The sequence below is a fragment of the Chinchilla lanigera genome, unplaced genomic scaffold (genome assembly GCF_000276665.1).
Source record: "Chinchilla lanigera isolate Chin_1 unplaced genomic scaffold, ChiLan1.0 scaffold00029, whole genome shotgun sequence".
In the NCBI taxonomy this organism is placed as follows: domain Eukaryota; kingdom Metazoa; phylum Chordata; class Mammalia; order Rodentia; family Chinchillidae; genus Chinchilla; species Chinchilla lanigera.
Genome location: NW_004955430.1, coordinates 15,652,322 through 15,673,533, shown reverse-complemented (window position 1 = coordinate 15,673,533; position 21,212 = coordinate 15,652,322). Strand labels below are relative to the sequence as shown.

At 39.5% G+C, this 21,212-nt stretch overlaps 1 protein-coding gene across 1 annotated transcript in view; it reads right to left on the bottom strand.

The window, feature by feature from the left end:
* Window positions 1-21,212, bottom strand: part of Ube2e1 (ubiquitin-conjugating enzyme E2E 1) — an 86,032-nt gene that overhangs the window by 61,234 nt on the left and 3,586 nt on the right. The window contains exon 2 of the mRNA XM_005387476.2: window positions 20,837-20,887. Coding sequence (XP_005387533.1) covers window positions 20,837-20,887 — 51 coding nt within the window. The remainder of the gene's footprint in view (window positions 1-20,836; window positions 20,888-21,212) is intronic.

Sequence of the window (21,212 nt, the reverse complement as noted above, 5' to 3'; positions counted from 1 at the left end):
AAAAAAAAAAAAAAAAAAAAAAAAAAACCTGACTATATTCATGGTTTCAGCATTTCAACTCGACTAGACTATTTCTGATTAATGCTAACATCTTAATAAATGTAGAACTCATAACATTTATGCAACTACTAGTAATCAAATAGTGTACTTTGAACAGTCATTCTAACTTTTTATTTTTAGTTACCTTTTATTGTTAGGTACAGGAAATAAAATAGAGCAAATAGACTTTAAAGAACTTAAAGTCTACTGGAGTGACAAACACAAATAATCATAACCGAATGTGAAACATGTTGCAAAGAGGTAGATCAACATATGTGTGTGAATATGTTTGTGTGCTGCCTACTGTTCTTTCATTATTTTGTATAAAGTGAATCCACAGAATACCAGATACATTCATTCACATCATTATCAAAACTCATTTCAAAGTGAATTATAAATTACATAATCTCTTTGCATTCTGATTATTTCTTCATTATTAGTGTTGTTTCTCTTTGAGCAAATAGCTAGGTAATTCATGAATGACATGTAATTTCTATAACGGTTAAATTTTTTTTCTAATGGTCCTTTTCACAGCTGTTATTAGCTCAGGGAGGAAAGTCATGAAACTAGTCCTTCATTAAGAAAAATGACCCTTCTGCAAGAAATGATGCAATTTCTTATTAGTGCAACCCAAAAACCTCCTGGTAACAGTTTATTAAAGTACACCAAAATTACATTTCATGTTCCAGGGGATTTTCTATAGCATATAAAACATATCAACATTTTAGTACTATACCGTAAGTCTGAAATACACACCCAAGAACGAACGTATCACTACTCCAATCTGTTTATTAGCCTTATCACCTGTGCTCAGACCTCACCTTTAGACCAAATATTCCAGTTAGCATAACTAACGACTACGGAAACATTATTACTCCACAAAGGAATTGGCCAAACCCAAGACACCGGAAAGCATTCTCTCTCTAGTCCTACCGTACAGATCCTTCAGCCTCACACTGCATCTTTCAAGTATCATGGGTAACCCAGTGGGCATCGTAGGAGTTGCCCCCAGCTTGCTAAAGTTCCCTACTTCCATGCTGCCTGACTCTCCCACTTTCCCCTGTGCCCCATTTGCTGTTTATGCTCTGAAGTATAAAGGCCACGCTACCGATGTGTCCCCCACTGCCACTCATGCTGACTTCTCAGGTAGGCAGCCAGGAGCCCAGGGTAGGAGGCTATAAAGACAACTAAGAAATTGTTTCTGCTGGTCCTGACTGCTACACATACATTACAAAGCACTCTCTTTCATCCAACCATTATGTTAAGATATGAGTGCTACACTTTCCTTCACAGGTGGAGACAAATTTTTGGTAGCATGCCTTTAATTTTTGTAGTTTCTATATCAGGTATACAGTGGCACCTCGCTTCACGAATGCTTTTGCTTGCAAACAACTTGGTTCGCAAATACAAGCATTTGGCAAAATTTCGTTTCTGTTTACAAACTATGCATCAGCTGACGAACATGACTGCAGCCATCTTTCCCACACAAGCGTGGCCATCTTTTCCAAAACCGTAGAACAAATTAATTTCATGAACCAAGGTATCACTGTACAGCTGTTACAGAACTGCTACATGAAATGCCAGTAAAACTGTTAATTTTAAAAAATATTTTCCTGGAAGCAAGCACTACCCTGATAGCAAAACTGGAGAAGGACCCAATTATGAAAGGGAACTATAGGCCGATCTCCCCTAATGAACATAGATGCAAAAATCCTCAGTAAGATACTAGCAAACAGAATGCAGCAAAGTATCAAGATGATTATACACCATGACCAAGTAGGATTCATCCCAGGGATGGGGGGGGTCAACATACATCAATCAATAAATGTAATACACCATACCAACAGAGCCAAAGACAAAAATCACATGATCACCTCAACAGATGCAGAAAAAGCTTTTTTTTTTTGACAAAGTCCAACACTTATTCATGACAAAAAACACTACAGAAAATTGCAACAGACGTCTTTATCTCAATCTGATAAAAGCCATCTATGACAAACCAACAGCCAACATCAACTAAAAACTTTAGCTTTCTCTCCAAAATCAGAAATAAGACAAGGATGTCCACTGTCTCCACTCTTATTCAACATAGTACTGGAAACTTTAGCCAGAGCAATTAGACAAGGAATAAAAGGATTAACAATAGAAAAGGAAGAAGTTAAATTAGTATTATTTGCAGATGACAAGATACTCTACAAAGAAGACCCTAAAACTCCACTAAAAAATTTCTAGATTTAATAAGCAGATTCAGCAGCACAGCTGGATACAAAGTCAAGACTCAAAACTAATACCCTTCCTGTATACAAACAACAAACTCACTGAGAGGGAAATTAGGAAAACACCTTTCACAATAGCATTCCAAAAAAGGAAATAACTTGGAATTAATCTAACAAAGGATGTAAAAGACCTCCACACTGAAAACTACAATACTCTGAAAAAGGAGATTGAAGCCGGTATCAGAAAATGGAAAGATACCCCTTGTTCTTGGATAGGAAGAACCAATATTGTGAAAATGGCCATACTTCTAAAACTGTTATACAGATTTAATGCAATCCCAATCAAAATATTAGCATACCTCATAGAACTAGAGAAAAGAATTCTAAAATTCATTTTGAACCAGAAGCGACCTAGAATAGCAAAGGCAATTCTGGGCAACAAAGGCAAAGCAGGGGCATCACAATTCCTGACCTGAAATTATACTATAAAGCTACTGTGATAAAAACAGCATGGTACTGGCAAAAACAAAACAAACAAAACAGATTCAAAGATCAATGGAACAGATTAGAAGATGCAACAACTCCAGACATACTCAGCCACCTTATCTTTCACAAACATGTCAAACACATTCACTAGAAGAAAAATACCCTCTTTAATAAATGGTGCTAGAAGGGGCTGGGGATTTAGCTCAGCAGCACAGCACCTGCCTGGCAAGCGCAAGGTCGTGAGTTTGATTCCCAGTATTGGAAATAACAAAAACAAAAACAAATAAAAGAAATGGTGCTAGAAAAACTGGTTCTGCACATCTGAAGATTAAATTGGACCCATGTCTTTCACCAAGCACTAAACTAAATTCAAAATGGATCGAAGATCTAAATACTAAAACAGAAACATTAAATCTGCTAGAAGATAGAATAGTAAAACTCTTGAAGACATTGGTGTAAGCAAAAACTTTATGAGTATGACCCCAACCTTACAGGAACTATCACAAAGAATTAACAACTGGAAGCTCATCTTATTAAAAAGCTTCTGCACAGCAAGAGAAAACAGCAACAGAGGGAAGAGACAAACCACAATGAGGGAAAAAATGCTTGCCAGCTGTTCCTCAGACAAAGGACTTGTATCTAGAAGGTATAGGATGTATAAACAATTGGAAAAAATTAGACCCCTCCCCCAAACTCAAAGACCCAATCCAAAAATGGGCATCTGAGATGAATACACACTTCTCACATGAATATAAACAACAAATACATACATGGAAAAATGTTTAACATAACTGGTGATTCAAGAGATACAAATTAAAACAACACTAAGATTCCATCTCACCCCAGAAAGAATGGCTGCCATCAAGAAATCAACCAATGACAAATACTGAAGGGGGTGCAGGGAAAAAGGACTGTGCTCCACTGCTAGTGGGAGCATCGACTGGTGCAACACTGGGGAAATCAGTGTGGAGAGTCCTCAAAAACTAGGATTGGAGGTCCCATTTGCTCCAGCTATTCCCCTTTGCGTTATCTTCCCAGAAGAATTAAAAACACCCTACCACAGGGACATATGCGTACCCATGTTTACAGCAGCACAATTTGTAATAGCTAGATCTTGGAAACAACCCAAACGCCCATCAACCGAGGAACGGATAAAAAAGATGTGGTCTTTTTATACAATGCAGTGCTATACAGCTGTAAAGGAGGATACACTGGAGACTTTTATAGATAAATGTATGCAACCTGAGACCATACTCATAAGTGAAATTAAACCAGACACATATGTGTAAACATCACATCGTCTCCCTGGTGTGAGAAGCTGAAAGAGCTGATGGTGGTGCACACCTGTAATCCCAGCACTTGGGAGGCTGAGGCAGGAGGATTGTTGCGAGTTTGAGGCCAACCTGGGCTACAAAGCAAATTCAAGGTCAGCCTGAACTGCACAGCGAGACCCTGTCTCAAAAAGACAAAAAAAAAAGAAAGAGAAGCTGAAAGAGTAAATAAAATCCAAAATGTACAAGATATTGTAAAATGGGAAGAAACTGTTCAAAAATAAAGAGAAACTGGGATGGGGGAAAGGAGAAAAGAAGGAAAGGAAAAACCAAAAAAAAGAAAAAATTATATATATATACACGTAATACAAGATAGTTAAGACTGTTATACTACTAATTTCTCTTAGTCCATTGAAAAAGAAAGGTTTGTTTGGACAATTAAATGTCTGTATCTCGTACTCTGAGTTAACTAATTTAAAGATAATACGCAATGTATTAACCATTTTTACTCTATTATCTTGTTTTGAAAATTGTTTTCTCTTTAAAAAAATTTATAAAGAGCATCTTCATAATTTCTACTTTTATGGCTTGGAAACCTCATGAGATAGTCTTGAAATATAGGTCAACTGTGGTAGTAATCATTCTTCTATTTAAAGTGCTTCCATGGCTCCTACTGAACTGAATAAAATCTGATCCTCCCTTACCTCATCTCCTACCGCTTTCCCATCACTCACCCAGCCCCAGTGGCCTTCTCCATTCAGCACCTTTCTCTTTGTTGTCATTTGGCTTAAAATACCCTTCTCAGCTAGGTGTGGTGGCCCATGTCTGGGATCTCAACTTGGGAGGCAGACGCAGGAGGATCATTGCCAGTTCAAGGCCAGCCTGGACTACATAGTAAGTTCAAGGCTACTGTGAACTACATAGCGAGACGCTGTCCCAAAAAAACAGAAACCAACAAAATCTATCTGTCTATCTCCTTTTTGTGGTTGGGTCCTTACCATTATTCATGGCCATCCCCACCAAAGTGGACACACCAATGCCCAACTTGTCCAGTCTATGCCATTACTCCACTTTAAATTCTTAGCCCTATTATCTGAAACTGTTTTTATACACTTGTTTGTTTATTGTCCCACCTTCTACATGAATGGAAGCTCCATAAGGAGGACATTATTTTTTTTTTTTCACTGCGGTGTCTTTAGCACTCTGGCACAACAGTATACACCCAGTGTGTGTTAGAATGGACGAACGACTGAATGTGGTGAGGAGCTGGTGATTTTACGTGTACAGTATCTGAAATCAAGGAGCCACGTGGGAGTAAACAGCGCAACACAGAGCAAAGTACTGTACTGGCAGTGTTGTCAATGATCTGTGTGGCTTAGCCTGGGCAGAAGTGAAACAGGCAGAAAAATACAGGTGGGGCAGGGAGAACACTGCCCTGCCTACCTAGCTGAATCACGGATAACTATACGTTCCCAATATACCTGCAGAACTACTAGTAAGATTTTAACAGAATCAAAAATATTTTATTTAAACAGACAATTCTCATGATGCAAATGATTGCGCTTGGTATGTTATATATTTTTAAAACGTATGAACACAATTACTACTCCTGCTGAGCTTGGTACACACCTGCTGGGGAATGAGTAATACCTTCGAAGTTTAGGCCCTTCACACGTTCCTGCTGGCTTGAACCACAGGTGCTACATGCATGACTGTCCCATCGGGCAGCTCGTCCTATACTACCCAAGGGACAGTTATGTGTGCACCACAGGGGTTCAGAGCTGCCCAGCAGTGAGACATGCGAATTGCAGCCCTGTCCTGAACATGTTAAGAATTTCTGTATACACCACTCTGGGTTCACAAACTTGTATCTGCTTCTCAAAAATCTCAATTATTATTGCCAGCTGTTTTCTGCCTCAAGGGAACACATCTACAACAAATTTCTCAAAGAACTTAATTGGCTAGCCATTTCTTTTTCTTAAAGTAAGAAGAAAGGGAGGGAGCACACCAGGCTAGGAGAAAGCCAGAAATATAAAAGTGAATTAACAAAGATGTCAATGGAAAAGAAAACACAGATTAAGCCTGCAGATTTTCAACCCACCAAACAACAAAATAGCATTTTTTATCTATCTTCAGGTCAAATGACAATGAGTAAATGTCGTTAGCCTCAACCCTAGTGCTCCATAGGGATGTGAATGAAGGGTATCAGAGAAGCTTCAGAATTGAAAGATGACTCTTCTTGGAGGGACTTGTTATCAGGCTAAGAAGTTCAAATCTTTAAAAAGCAGTAAAACTTGGTGTAAAGTTTTAGACGTTGGTCTAAAGTTTTACTGCTAAAAAGCAGTCAAACCAGTAAATATACAAAGGTTTTAAGAGTCTCTAGAAAATGAGTAAAACACAGCACTAGTCACCTGAAGACCGAATGGATAAAATTACTCCTACTTTTTTCTGTGCTACGGTACCATTTTACTTTGTTTTGTTTTTGTTTTTTGAGACAGGATCTCACTTTGTAGCCCAGGCTGGCCTTAAACTCACAGTGTTTCTCCTGCCTTAGCCCTTGGAGTGCTGGAATTACAGACATGTGCCACCAGACCTGGCTTAAATCACCACTTTCAAGAACAGTTCTCAGCCAGGCATAGTGGGGCGCATGCATGTAACAACCCAATCCTGCCTAATTTAGCAAGACCCTGCCTCAAAATTCAAAAGAAAGAAAGAAAGAAAGAAAGAAAGAAAGAAAGAAAGAAAGAAAGAAAGAAAGAGAAAGAAAGAAAGAAAGAAAGAAAAGGGACTGGTAGATGCAGCTCACTGTGAAGGCTCTGGGTTCACTGCCCAGTACTAAAACAAAAAACAGAAAAATCCAAACCCTTTTTCACAAGCTCATTATCAACATACATTATCTCACAAACAACAGGATAAAGAAACAAAGAAAGGAATATGTACACCTTCCTACCTACAAAATCTGGGCTCGAAGGTTTTAATAGCTTTTTAGTTTTTTCCAAAAACCATGTTTTAATTTGTAGATATGACAATATAAACATTCTTATAAATGTAAATAGTAAACATAAAATACATCATTCATCCCTCCATCAAGTATACAGAACCCAGTATTAGGAACGGGCAGGATGGAAACCAACATAAATCTCAGCTCTAAAAAGAACTGTGTCCTCAATATGTGGTTCACTTTAGGACTGGTCCACATCACTTGACAACTGTTATTCCGGAGGTGAGAAGTTGACAGTAAGTAATAAAGAACTGTCTTCTGTAGATCTGCAGTCTCACTGAAGATGGAAGCCAATCAAATCAGAGAACTTTCACCAAGATGGTCATTCAGAAAACAAGGCCAAAGCAGTATCATATGATCCTACACAATCTTGCTAACCTTGCTGCCAATCTCCGCACAAACACTAGGATAGCCACTTAACATACACTTATTTTGAAATCTTTCACTTAGGTTAGTGCAAAGGTATCTTTCATGTTTGTAAGAAATCCTCCTAGGTTCTTTTTTTTTAAAGAAACGTCTTCTTGTAGGGTCTTTTATGTATGCCAGATTTAGTGATCTTCTTACTTAGTATAAATGTGCTCTAATAAAGTCTGCTAAGAAATAAATTTTTGTAACTCCAATTCCAGTAAATTACCTTTAAAAACTGAGATGTATTCCCACAGAGGAAAGGCTGTGGGTGGTGATAGGAGAAAATTAAATTATTTATGGAGTAAAACTGCTGTGTAGCCGAAACATTTGCGGCTCCACATGTTACTATCTGCTTTCCTATAGTAGTTATCTAATGCTTTGTGATCCCTATTATCCTCTGAACTAGTAGAATGACTTCTAATTCTGAACGTTCCTGAATTCTACCCTCAATTATTTAAACTAAGCAAGATCAAGAGTATGTGGCATAATCTAAAACAAAATAATATGACATAAGTAGATGATTGATTATAAAGATGTCTAAGCTAGGCACACTGGGGGTATACCTGTAATCTCAGTTACTTAGGAAGCTGAGGCAGGAAGATCCAAAATTTGAGGCCAGCCTAGAAAACTTAGCAAAATCTTGTCTCAAAAATTTAAAAGAGGTCAGGTAAGGATGTAGAGTTCACTGTAAAGGTCCAGGGTTCAATGCGGCGGCAGGGGGAGGGCGCTGGGTGGGCATCCTAAGTATATCCAATGCAAAGCATTAACATAACCATCAATCTTAAAATAAAAAATGAGTATGATGAATAACATGAACACAAACATGGACCCATGCCAGCAATGGTGGCGCACACCTGTAATCTCAGCATTCGGGAGGCTGAGGTAGGAGGATCGTGGGAGTTCAAGACCAGCCTGGACTACAAAGTGAGCTCAAGGTCAGCCTGAGCTGCAGAGTGAGACCTTGTCTCAGAAAGACCAAAAAAAAAAAAAGGACCCACTCATTCTACCGCATTCTCAAGTCTGAAAAGAGCACAAAAGGTGTTCTAGGTGAATCAAAGCATTGTAAAACATTTTTCAGAATGGCAGCAACTTTATTTTCTAATTTTTGCACACTGCTCAGTACTCCCAAACTAAGTCCTACAAAAGGAATTCATCTAATGTAATATATGAATCCAGCAATATTTAACAATATTTACTTATAATATTCATACTATAGCCTGGTGTGGTGGCACACACCTGTAATTTCAGCACTTGGGAGGCTGAGGCAGGAGGATAGTTGCAAGTCTGAGACCAGCCTGTGCTACAAAGTGAGCTCAAGGCCAGCCTGAACTGCATAGCACAACCCTGTCTCAAAAACGACACTCCCCCACCACAAAAAAAAAACTCATACTATAATGTTAGTCATAAAAGATCACTGATTTTGGTTTCAAAAGTGTAAATTAATCTTTTTTGGTAAGGGGAGAGAAAAAAAATCAAAAAAATATCCTTTGAGAATCTATAGTACTGAAAATGACAAACTCTTGTTTCAGAAAAAATAAAATATATACACAATTGTAAGAAATTCTGCCCTAAAGAGTAAAAATGAGCATACTCTAATCACTTTTCTGGATAAATATAATGAAATCTTCTAAATGGGAGGAGTAATACACACATCTTTTTGTCTGGAAAATCATCCCCTTCTGGTCACCTCTCAGGACTGACCCCAGGGCCATGCACACGCTAAGTAGCACACTGCGCTAAAACCCTAGACTGTTTTATTTTTTGAGACAGGGTCTCACTTCATTGCCCTGGCTGGGCTCCAGCTTGCCTTCTTCTTGCCTCGGCCTCCCAAGTACCCAAGATCACAGGTTTGAGCCACTGCACGTGGCTCCACTCACTGCTTCCTGGTGCTATCCCCGTGATTCTGCCGTTTCTTCCTTTGTAGGCTTCTAGGGTAAACCTCTAAATGCCTGACGCCAAAGTCTACCATACCAGATCCTCTTCTCACTACACCTTTTCTTTCTAGGTCCGTTGGAGACATCCAGATATTCACAGAAGCCCCTATAGCCAGGTGTGGTGGTGCACACCTGTAATCCCAGTACTTGCAAGGCTGAGGCAGGAGGATCGTTGCAAGTTCAAGACCAGCCTGGGCTACAAAGTGAACTCAAGGCCAGCCTGAACTGCACAGCAAGATCCTGTCTGAAAAAGACAAAAATAAATAAATATAAAACAAAACAAAACAAAACACAGAAGCCCCTCTAGGATGAGGAGGCCACCAAATGTGTATGTACCTCAAGCTCAATGTTCCTGAGCTTCAACTACCTGTATCTAACTTCTGTTCTGCACCTTCACGGGAATCAATCTCAAACCTAACACAGCTAAAAAAGAGTCATTTCCACTTTGCCCCACTCCAAACAGAAACACAAACACACGTATTTCTTAGAACATCCCAGATGTTCTAACCCCATCTCCACCGCCACTATCTCAATCCTGCTACCTCCACCGTAACCTTAAACAGAGCAATACTCTTTCCCTTTCTGGCCTCCCTTCACTCACCAGTCCCATCTTCCTAGGTATTTGCCACAAAGCACAAGGTAAGAAAAACCTGCTAAAGCACTGTTGAGATAATGTCATTTCCCAGCTTCAAAACCTAGAATGCCTTCTAATTGTTCTTAGAATGAAATCCCAAATCTTTACCATGATTTACACGGTCTGTAACACCTACCTCCCCTGCCTCAGAGCCTCTGCGTTTATGCTGCCCCCTGGGATGTTCTTCCCAGACTTCTCACAAGGCGATTTCCTTTCTTCTCATCTTTCAAGACTGTGTCTAAATGTAACCCTCATCCACTCCCAACTGTTCTCTACCACTGCGCTCAATTTCTTTCCTACCAGACATCACAACTTGTACTAATCTCTTTATTTGGTTACTGTTGGCATTGCTGACCAAAATTCAAGTAAAACAAGCTGGAGGCTAGCTTTGCTGCAGTCACCCACAGAGCAATGCTGAGCCCAGGGCACACTCTCACATTTGCAATGACCAGGATCTGGTTTACTCACGCCACCGGCAGTCTTAAACAATACTGTTTCCCGGTCCAATTGTGGCTTTTTCAGCTGTATCATATCTAAAACTTTTATCTAAGTAAGACCATCCAAAGCCATCCTACTGCTGTTTGAAAATGTACTTCATGTCTTTTTCCAAAGAATTTACTAGGAGTCCATCCCACAATTTTCCGCACATCAATTAAAACAGATACAAATAATCAAGATTCTGATAATACACATAATGATTATTTTCATGCTAGTAGACCTACAGAGACTTCTCCATTTACTATTATTTAAAATGTAGTACTGACATAGGTTAATCTGTGGCAAATGTGCTCTTTTTCAGTAAAATGTATTGCTACATTTTAGATATACATAATGATCACACTCATCATAGGGAATTTGTACCTCTACATGATATATCTTGATTTTTTCCCCATAAAAATATGAAACACTTCACGAATATTTGTGTCATCCTTGCACAAAGGCCATGCTAATCTTCTCTGTATCATTCCAATTTTAGTGTATGTGCTGCTAAAGCAAACACAGCAAATTTGCTTTTGAACCCTATGTAAGAGCTAGATAATAAATACTAGTTCCTTTACTCTGGCCTGGCATTTCACTTGATCTGTCACATTCAGGTCAACATGTTGTTTGAAAAGCAGATGGAATTCATTTTTGTTCTGTTAAACTATTAGGGAACAGTAAGCTGTCATAGGCAGCAAATCCTAGTATCAACTTTTTTATTTTTTTGAGACAGGGTCTCACTATGAAGTTCAGGCCAGCCTTGAGCTCACTTTGCAGACCACGCTGGCTATGAACTCAAAACGGATCTTCCTATCTCAGCCTCCCAAGTGCTGGGATTACAGGTGTGCACCACCACACCTGGCTTCCTAGTATCAACTTTAAATTACATTCTTCATTTGAAAATTTCTGGCACTGTAGGACTTTTCCAGTGGGGTAGTTCATCACCTTCACCTCCCAAAGAGTCACCATCTATGCTGTATGACATAAGACTCTAGAAAGCAATCCATAATCATTTGCATACAAGGGGTGAACAAAAATATATGGTGAGTGCTTAAATTTCAAAATTTTATTACAGTGAAAGATACATTGGCATTAATCCACCTCAGGCTGGCAATACTGCTCAGTAGCACAGCACCTGCCTGGCAAGCGCAAGGTCCTGAGTTCAATTCCCAATACAAAAAAAAAAATCCACCTCAAAATACTCCCCTTCACTTCGAACACACTTGACCTGTCAGTCTTGCCACTTCCTGAAGCAGTTCTACAAGTCATTTATGTGAGTGTCTTTCCCAGTTGTGATTTAAAAATATGGTAAAGCTGGGTGTGGTGGTGCCTGCCTGTAATCCCAGCACTCAAGAGACTGAGGCAGGAGAATTGTTCCAAGTTCGAGACCAGCCTGGGCTACAAAGTGAGTTCAAGGCCAGCCTGAACTGCACAGCGAGACCCTGTCTCAAAAAGACAAAAAAAAAAAAAAAAAAGTTGAGTGGTACTGCCAAATGCCATCCAATGGAAAGGCTGGCTCATAAAAAATTAACAGTGTGTCTGCATCCACCTTATACACTGGATCTGGGAAAGTACAATTTCTGGCTCTTCCACACAGTCAAAATGACCATTAAAAGTAAATGTTTTGAACCCATGGAGGACATCCAGGTAGTCACAGTAGCACACCTAAAGATACTCATGAAATAGGACTTCCACAATTACTTCAGAAAGTGGCAAGAATGATGTGGATTAAATCTGTTCAAAGTGAGGGGTAGCAGGCCAGGCATGGTGCCACAGGCCTGTAGTCCCAGCACTCAGGAGGCTGAGGCAGGAGGATTGCTGTAAGTTAGAGACCAGCCTGGGCTACAAAATGAGCTCAAGGCCGGTCCAAACTGCATAGTAAGACCTCAAAAAGACAAAACAAAACAAAAACCAAAAAACAAAGTAAGGGGTAGTATTTTCAGGGGTTATTAATATGCCTTTTACTGTAACAATTTAAACTTTTACCACATTTTTTTAATCACAATGTGTAGATGCTTCCAGAAACAGCCATTAGCACACAGTAGTTCCTGGATTCTGGTTCTTAGGCAGGGGCTTTGATGAACTTTTGGCCCTCAGAGCAGGTTTCCAAGTGGACTATAAGCATATTCTGACACCAGTTACTCGGTCTTTTGTTTCACTTTAGAGCATGGCTGCATATGAGAGGCTGAGTAAGAATGGGCTTATTATGAAACCCTGTTTCACTTCACTGGTGACAGGGAATGCATCAGATGCCTCAAGCAGGTGCCAGCACCTCTAACAACCAACTATCTGGGACAGCTTTAGACTCGGAGGAACATCTCTAAAACCCAACATATTTAGCACCCTCAGACCCACACTCACTTTTGGACAAATGGTAGCTTTATAAAGCCAAAACACACATTGAAGAACAAATAGAGCCAAAACATGCAAATCAAAGATACTGTATTTCAGTGCATCTTCTCTATGTAGACTCCAGCACAGATAGTGTCTTTTGTGTCACAGATGTCCAGCTCCTCTGCGACTCTGGGAGCATCTAAACTGCCAAAACTGTTTGGGTGAATGTCAGTGACACACAGTTGTAAAATGTGACAACAATTTCCCCAGCTCTATCATTTTCTGAAGAGGGTAATGAAAATGTTCTATTAAATCATCAGATCTAGGCTGGGGATTTTAGCTCAGCGGCACAGCACCTGCCTGGCAAGCACAAGGTCGTGAGTTCGATTCCTGGTACCGGAAAACAAACACACAAAATCGTCAGATCTAAAGTAGGTTTTTGTGTTTTTAATTTAATAAATATGTACTCTTTAGCTACTCCTTCTTGGGTGCTGCAGGGTTACAAAGATAAAAATCCTGAAGTCTCCTGGGAAGCAGCAGACTAGAGAAAAAATGCCGCTTCCTCTAACTCTATAAATGAGCTGGATTAATATTGAACCACAGAAATGCTTCTGATCCTTGAAAAAAACTGTCACTCCATCAAAATCCCAAGCTACCAGCCTTTCTAAACATACGCTGTCCACTTACGGCCTCAGGTCCATTTTCTACCACCTTCTCTGCGTTTGTGTATGAAAACCATTACATTTTCCTCTCTTGCATTTTCATGCTTTTTCTCTCTGCCTGCTTCTTCCCTCAGCCTACAGAGCAGACTCACAAACTCCTGTATTTTAAAGCCCTAACAAAATTTCCTTGGCTTCCCTAGGGCTTTTAGAACCTTGTGCTCACTCTCTTCCTATTCCTTTGCTGCTTCGTTCTCCAGGTCCTCTTTATTTACCCATCCTTCACTTGTGGGCATTCCTCAGAACACCCTTAACCTCTTCCCTTGGCAATCCCATGCACTCACCATCTCTAAAACATTAAACTCTTCATGTGGGCTCGCCAGGCCAGCTCTAGCTCAGTCAATGCATGCAAACCAAAATAAACAAGCATCTCAGTCCGCAGCTCACTCTCACATGGTTCCACAAAACAAACACCTGAACAATGCAAACACGCTGAAATTTTAACAGCTGAATCAGGATGAAGAGTGGGGGTGTGTTTCCTTCAAATTCTTCTGTAGCTCTGAAAATTTTCAAACTAAAAAGTTTGGGAATACATGTCAGAATCAGACAAATCATTGCTCTCATCTTCAAGGAATGTATAATCTTAGTTTGTCTAATCTTATCTAAAAGCAGGTAGATCTGAGAGTTCCATGACTGATTATTAATAAATCCAAGTAGATACCCAAACTGCAAATATTTACTGAGGGTCTCCTAAGGGGAACAACATGCTAAACATTGTGTATGATCACCAAAGCAAATAAACTGTGCTTATCTTCACTGGGGATCCCATGCCAATTCATTTTCCTGCCTTACCTACTTCTATCAATGGTCCCACCTTCTTCCCCAATACCCAAAAGAACTTCTGACTCCTTTATTAAATTCTCCATATCTAAATCTGTAACCATTCCTTGACTGTAGTGTCTTCTGTCTCTCTCCTGCACTTTGACAGCCATCAGCTGTACTCAAGTCTCTGCTCCCACAGAGCTCTACTCAATCCTTGCTTGCTCTCTGTCCAAACACTCAGCTCTAAATGAATTACAGCACCTGCTCAAGAGTTTCAATGATTCTAAAGTAGCTACAGAATAAAACTACTGTCCAATAGTACCCTCTCTCTGCCTTCCCTCTGCTGTCTTCACCAAGGACATCATTCCTTTTCTCCCCGCCCCCACCTCTCACTTCCTGTCACAGTTCCCAGGGTACTAAGTGTTGCAGCTACAATCATTCATACCCAGGTCAAGGTAATCTCTCATTCCTCTCAACCTTTAGAACATATAATCTGCACATATTACTTTTTTATGCATTATTCTATTTCCAAGTATTATTCAAAACTTGCATATGTATTTTTCACCTTTACTCATTTACGAATACCTTGAAGGTAGTGACTTTTCATGTGTAACAGACACTCTCGTTTGTGAGAGGAATTTAGTATCAGCATCCTTTGTAAGTACTGCTTGCTGGGCGTGGCGGCGCACACCTGTAATCCCAGCAATCGGGAGCCTGAGGCAGGAGGATCGTTGTGAGTTGAGGTCAGCCTGGGCTACAAAGTGAGCTCAAGGCCAGCCTGAACTGCACAGTGAAACCCTGTCTCAAAAGGACAAAAACAAAAAAAGTCCCTAGAAACTGAACAAGGCCTTTTAAACTATAAGCATTTTTCCAAATGCTTATATTACTATTTTACTAATATTAATAGTGATGTGATATGTATTTATACAATAAGATTTAATCACTTTAAACTACACATTCAGTGGCATTCAATTACATTCATATGTAGCCATCACTGCTATGCACTTCCAACAATTTCACCACTCTTTACAGAAACTGTGCTCATTTAATAAATAACTTTCCATTTTCCCCTCCCTAAAATCCCTGAAAACCTCTAATCTACTTTCTCGCCTTATGAATCTGACCATTCTAGGGATTGCATTTAAATAAAATCATACAATATTTGACCTTTCGTGTCTAGTTATTTCACTTGTATAACATTTTCAGCCCATTCACGGTATTGCCATGTATCAGAACTTCATTGCTTTTCACAGCCGAGTATTTCATTCTGTCTACCACATTTTCTTCATCCACTCATTGACTGACAGTTGTGTTGTTTCCACTTTCTAGCCATTATGAATAATGCCGCTGTGAACAGTGACATACAAGTATCTGTTTAATTCTGTTTTTAACTATTTTATCTACAGGCCTAGGAGTAGAACCACTGGGTCATACTGTGATTCTTTTGAGCTTTCTGAAGAACAGCAGGGGTACACTTTTACAATCCAGACACAGTCTTTTGCTAAACACAACATCCACAGAGTTGTTCGTACTCACTTGGAAAACAATTCATTTCTGGATAGTTCTTTCCTCCCAACCCACTCAGGCAAAAGGTGAGGATCTAGTTTCCAGGAGCTTGACCACCACTTGGGTATTATTTTGATCGTGCAGACATTCTAGTATTCTGATCCTATTTTTCAACACTGCCTTTTTACATGTAAAAGTAAACTATGCAATGCTAACACTCCAGAAGATAACTGCAAACTAACCATGATTCAAATGTTTCTCACATTACTATTTTTTTTTCTTTTTGAGACAGGGTCTCACTATGTAGTTCAGACTGCCCTTGAGCTCACTTTGTAGCTTAGGCTGGTCTTAAACTTGCAATGATCCTCCTGCCTCAGCCTCCCTAATGTGTAACAGGCACTCTTGTTTTTGGGAGGAATTTAATATCAACATCCTTTGTAAGTATTCGCCACCATACCTGGCTACACATTTCTATTCTTAATGCATTTAGTAGCAGATAAATGAAAGATAGTAAAAAGATACACATTTTTCAGCACATTTTTTAGTAAAGGATGACTTGTCTTGACCTAAAAACAATTTAAAATATGTTGAATGTGGGCAATGTATTTAAGAATGTACTGTTGCAAAGACTGGATTCTCTCTTCTAACCAAGGATGACAGTCTGGGACTTCTAAATTGACATCTCACTACCATTACTACCATTTACAAGGTACTTTAATGAGGAAAATACAACCAAGTAAATTAAGGATATATACAAGAAAGTATGAACTTGGAGCATCTCTGTATAAGGAACAGAAAATCTTTCAAATACAAGTAAATAAATAAATAAAATGGGAGATCTTTCAGTTTTTAATTCCACAAATGTCTGTATTTGAATTTTTCAAAAACAAAGCTGGGTGTGGTGATGCATGCCTATAATCCTAGCACTCAGGCAGCTGAGGCAGAAGGACCATTTCGAGTTTGAGGCCAGCCTGGGCTACAAAGTGAACTCAAGACCAGTCTGAACCACATAGCAAGATCCTGTCTCAAAAAAAAGACAAAACAACAACAACAAAAAACCAACCCACATGTATTCTTAAACTAGGCATGTTGGCCCTTTGTCTATAATCCAAGCAACCAGCAGGCTCAGGCAGGAGGATTTCTGCAAGTTTGAGGCTGGCTTGGGCTATACAGTAATTGCAAGGCCAGTCTAGACTACATAGCAAGACCCTACACATAGCAAAACACGAAACAACAAAAAAAGCATTCTTATTATGTAATAGGTTTAAAATGTAACTTAAAAAGTGAGATACCAAAAAGAAGGTGAACAGGCAATAATATCACCAAATAGCACATACAGAAAACTTTAATCTCAATTAACTTTATAACACTATAAGGTAGGCAGACCAGGAATTAAGGCCTTTTACTAGCAAATGAGGAAAAGGGCTGAGAAAACTTAACTTTTTAGATAAATGTACTGAATTTTTTAAATGATCTTTTTTTTTGTTTTGTTTTGTTTTTCTGGTACCAGGAATCGAACTCATAACCTCGCACTTCCAGGCAGGCGCTGTGCTGCTGAGCTAAATCCCCAGCCCCAAACGCTCTTTTAAGTCATCTTTTAAATAGTGAGACTTTAAAACAAATTTTATCTGATTACATAGCACAGTTCCCCCAGAAAAATAAAAGCACTGCCTTAGAATTACTCAAGAATCATACAAAATGGTCAAAAAGTAACGAAGTATAGGATATAAAAGGAAATTTCTGTGAGTCTCTTTTTGTGCTTGAAATGTTTAATGACTTCTCCAAGACATTTTATCTTCAAACAGCACCCACTCCAAACTTGAATTTTTAGATTTCAAATCACTACCTAAGATGTCCACTCAGAGCATAAATGTGTCCATTAAATAAAATCTATAGTTTAAAAGATTTGGACAATGTATGCCGATCAGGATGAGCAGACACATCAACGACAGACTTATGTCTACAGGCTAGTTACACAGCTATACCTAGACAATCTGGCGAAGTTCACCCTGTGGGCTATAAAATAACAGCAGCAAAACTGACTCAAATGGCCCAGAGTTCACCAGCGATCTAAAAGGCATAATTTTACAATCCAAGATAGAGAAAGCTTTAGGGAATCATTGTAGTTAAGATAATATCTACTTCTGAAAAGAACAGAGCCAAATATTAAAGGAAAATGCACAGTAAGGAGACAGTTTTTCACAATACATGTTGTATGTACACATACATGTATCCAAATGGCTGAAATAATAAAAATAAGCATTTTAGTTATAAGGCAATACAAAGCAACTTTAAGATATTCCAATACTTTTTTTTTTTTTCCCCCGGTACCGGGAATCGAACTCACGACCTTGAGCTTGCCAGGCAGGCACTGTGCTGCTGAGCTAAATCCCCAGCCCCTCCCTTACAATACTTTTAACTTAGTCACTGAGTATACCCCACATTGTATTGCTCTAAAAAGTCTACTCAATAGAATATACAACATTAAAGATTTAACTTGGTTTTCAGATATTAAAACATACTTAGCAATTGCAGAAATTGAGTAACCTCAAATATTTTTGCCAAGTGATAATATTAGTGAATACAGGCAGTATACCTTCCGTCACAAAAAGCAATCTTCCTACTGATTTGTAATCATCAACTGTTTACTGAGAGGTTATTATGTGCCAAACGTTGTATGTTAGGAAAATAATGTCCTTAAATTTAAAACTACATATTAAATACTGATTGAAGCAAGCTAGAAAAGGTAAAAACATGGGTAAGATACATTAATTGAAAACCAACTATTTAGCTTATTCAAAATATAATTTATAGGTGATGAAATTACAATTTCAACATTATCCAGACTATTAAGCTCTCGTGTTAAGGCTAACTTTAGAGAAATTATTTTTAAGAGTGCATGTCTTTATTATATCATTTAACTCGCGTTTTAATTGGAAATGCACTTCAGAAAGACTCCCAAACTAAATTATCCATGTCCATCTCCAACAAAAATTAAATTATTAAATAATTAAATCCTACAAGCTACCAGTACAAAACATAAAACCAAACTCACATAAAAGCGCTTAATTTTGAGCTTACCACGTAACATTAGGACAATAACATTAAAAGGCAGCAAAAAACAAATTTTAATTCACATCACTTAAGAGGTCCAAATTGTGCATGTTTTCAGAAAATAAAACCAACTTTGTGTGTGAAGGACAACATAATATGCATTCTCTTGCAGAATAAAGACGCCTGCTATTTTCTCTGAAATCATTTTTCTGAGAAGGTGTTCAGTGTACTGAGGTTTGCCTCTCCACCACCCCACAGCCACTCCGTGTTGAGCTTCTCCGGACCACAAGTAACACTCCGAAGGTTCACCTTGAAGAGGTAGGAGGACGTTTCCCAGTTCAACATACCTCAAAACCAGAAATCTCTCACACATAAAACTCGGCTGAAACGTGAAACTGAAGTGTATTTATCTCATTTTTACTTTTTTTTCTTTCTTTGAGACAGGGTCTAACTATGTAGCCCTAGCTGGCCTCAAACTTGTGGCAATCCTCTTGCCTCAGCCTCCAGAGTGCTGGGATTACAAGCATTTGCCACCACGCCTAGCCCCGTTTTTTAAAATGATTAATCTCAGGAAAATCTTCAAATTGTTTATAATTTCAAATTTGACAGCACTTATTCACAAGAATGCTACTGTATGCTTTACCAGATGGTACCAGTTTTAAAAGCATGCTTCAACTTTTGTAATTTGATCAGCGAGAGCTGTCTGAAGTCACAGAGACACACACACAGGAGACGTAGCGCCAAACAAGAGCAACAACGACACGTAACAGATCTAGTAGGGGCTGTCCGCGGAGTCACACAAACGGAGGAAGCTATCGCTTGCATCTGAACACCTGTTTCGGTTTCTCCACTTTCTCAACCTTCTGGAAAGATCGTTAGCCACGAAAGAAATCCTCAAGAATGGCTAGTTCCATTACAAACTAATGCATAGTTTAAAAGCTTTTCAAACTCGAAATGACTTTCCTCACAAAACTGAACGAAATTTCAACAAGCATCTCACACACCTGATCAACATTAAGAACGAACGTATCCAAACAGCAATACTAAAACCTGCATTAACCCACGAATCACAGTTTAGAGTATTTCACTGAGCTTTTAACCTGCATATTTCCACATATTCATCTTAGGGTCTGCATACGGCCATTTCTCGTAACTTGACTCCTACCTGCCCGTGAAGTTTAGAACACTAAGGCCATCGCACATCCTATTCCAATGCCAATCCTGAGGAATTCAATGCTGTGATTAAGCTTTAAACTATTATGAGAGTTGTAGAACTGAACAATGAATCGCCCTCAAATAAATGGTTCATTATAACACACCTTCGTAAATCCCTCACTGTTGATTTAGGAAAGTCATCAAGTCTTCCACCCTGAAGACAGTAGCAAAATGGCTATTCTAAATAAAGTAACCAACAACCCTTTGGAAACTCTTTTTAAATTGTTTTCAAACTAAAATGCACAGGCATATATAGTCTTAGTGAAGAAAATACCAAGGAAATGAAGTACCTTGTAAGTTTAAATCTATAATTAAAAACAAAATCCTTCTATCAAAGTCACAAATTATCTCCTGAATTGCCCCGCGAAAAGTTCAACACAAGACAATACACAATGGCCTAACTGTGGATCCGGTGTACAATTCTGTTACCTATTAGCTTAAGAGAACCTGAGACATTACCGTAGCAAAGCAGTTACCTAAACCAAAATGTACCTGAGCACCTAAAGGGTTTTCCATCACCCTTTTATAACACAAAACAGATCTAAGACCCAGCAGGCAAAGGTATACCTTTACATCCATTACTTCTCTTGGGCAGGGTACTGAGCTGGTCAAAAGCTCACCAAAACGCTACACTCTAGTAAGTTTCAGTTGTTACGCGATGCTAGCGCCGAAACAAGCATCAACCAAAGGAAAACAGCAGAAATCTGTAATAACGCAGAGGAAACCCGAAGGCGGCGGTTAGGAGCACGAAAGAAAACAATCTGAAAGGCAGCTCACCTGCAGTTCGGCGGAGGGTCTAGAGTGATGTCTGCCAGCTCCTTCTGAATCCTGGGCCGGGGAAACAAACACAGGCAGCGTTAGGCAGCGCCGGCGGCTTCCCACCCGTGACAAGCCTACCCACGATCGCGGGACCCGCCGGGAACGCGGACGCCGCGCGGAGACCGCTCAGGCCCGCACTGGAGGAAAAACTTTTTCCCGAAGGCTGCAAGGTCTGGGTTCCAATCCGGCCCGCAAACCGCGGCCGCGCGAGTTCTGGGCGCTTCCCACCCGGAGAAAGTTTCTCCCCGCGCGTCCTGGGGTCCCCGGCCCGCCCCGCCCCGCCCCAGGCCAGCGGCCGGAGCCCCGGGCGTCCAAGCTGGGAAGCCGGGTGCTG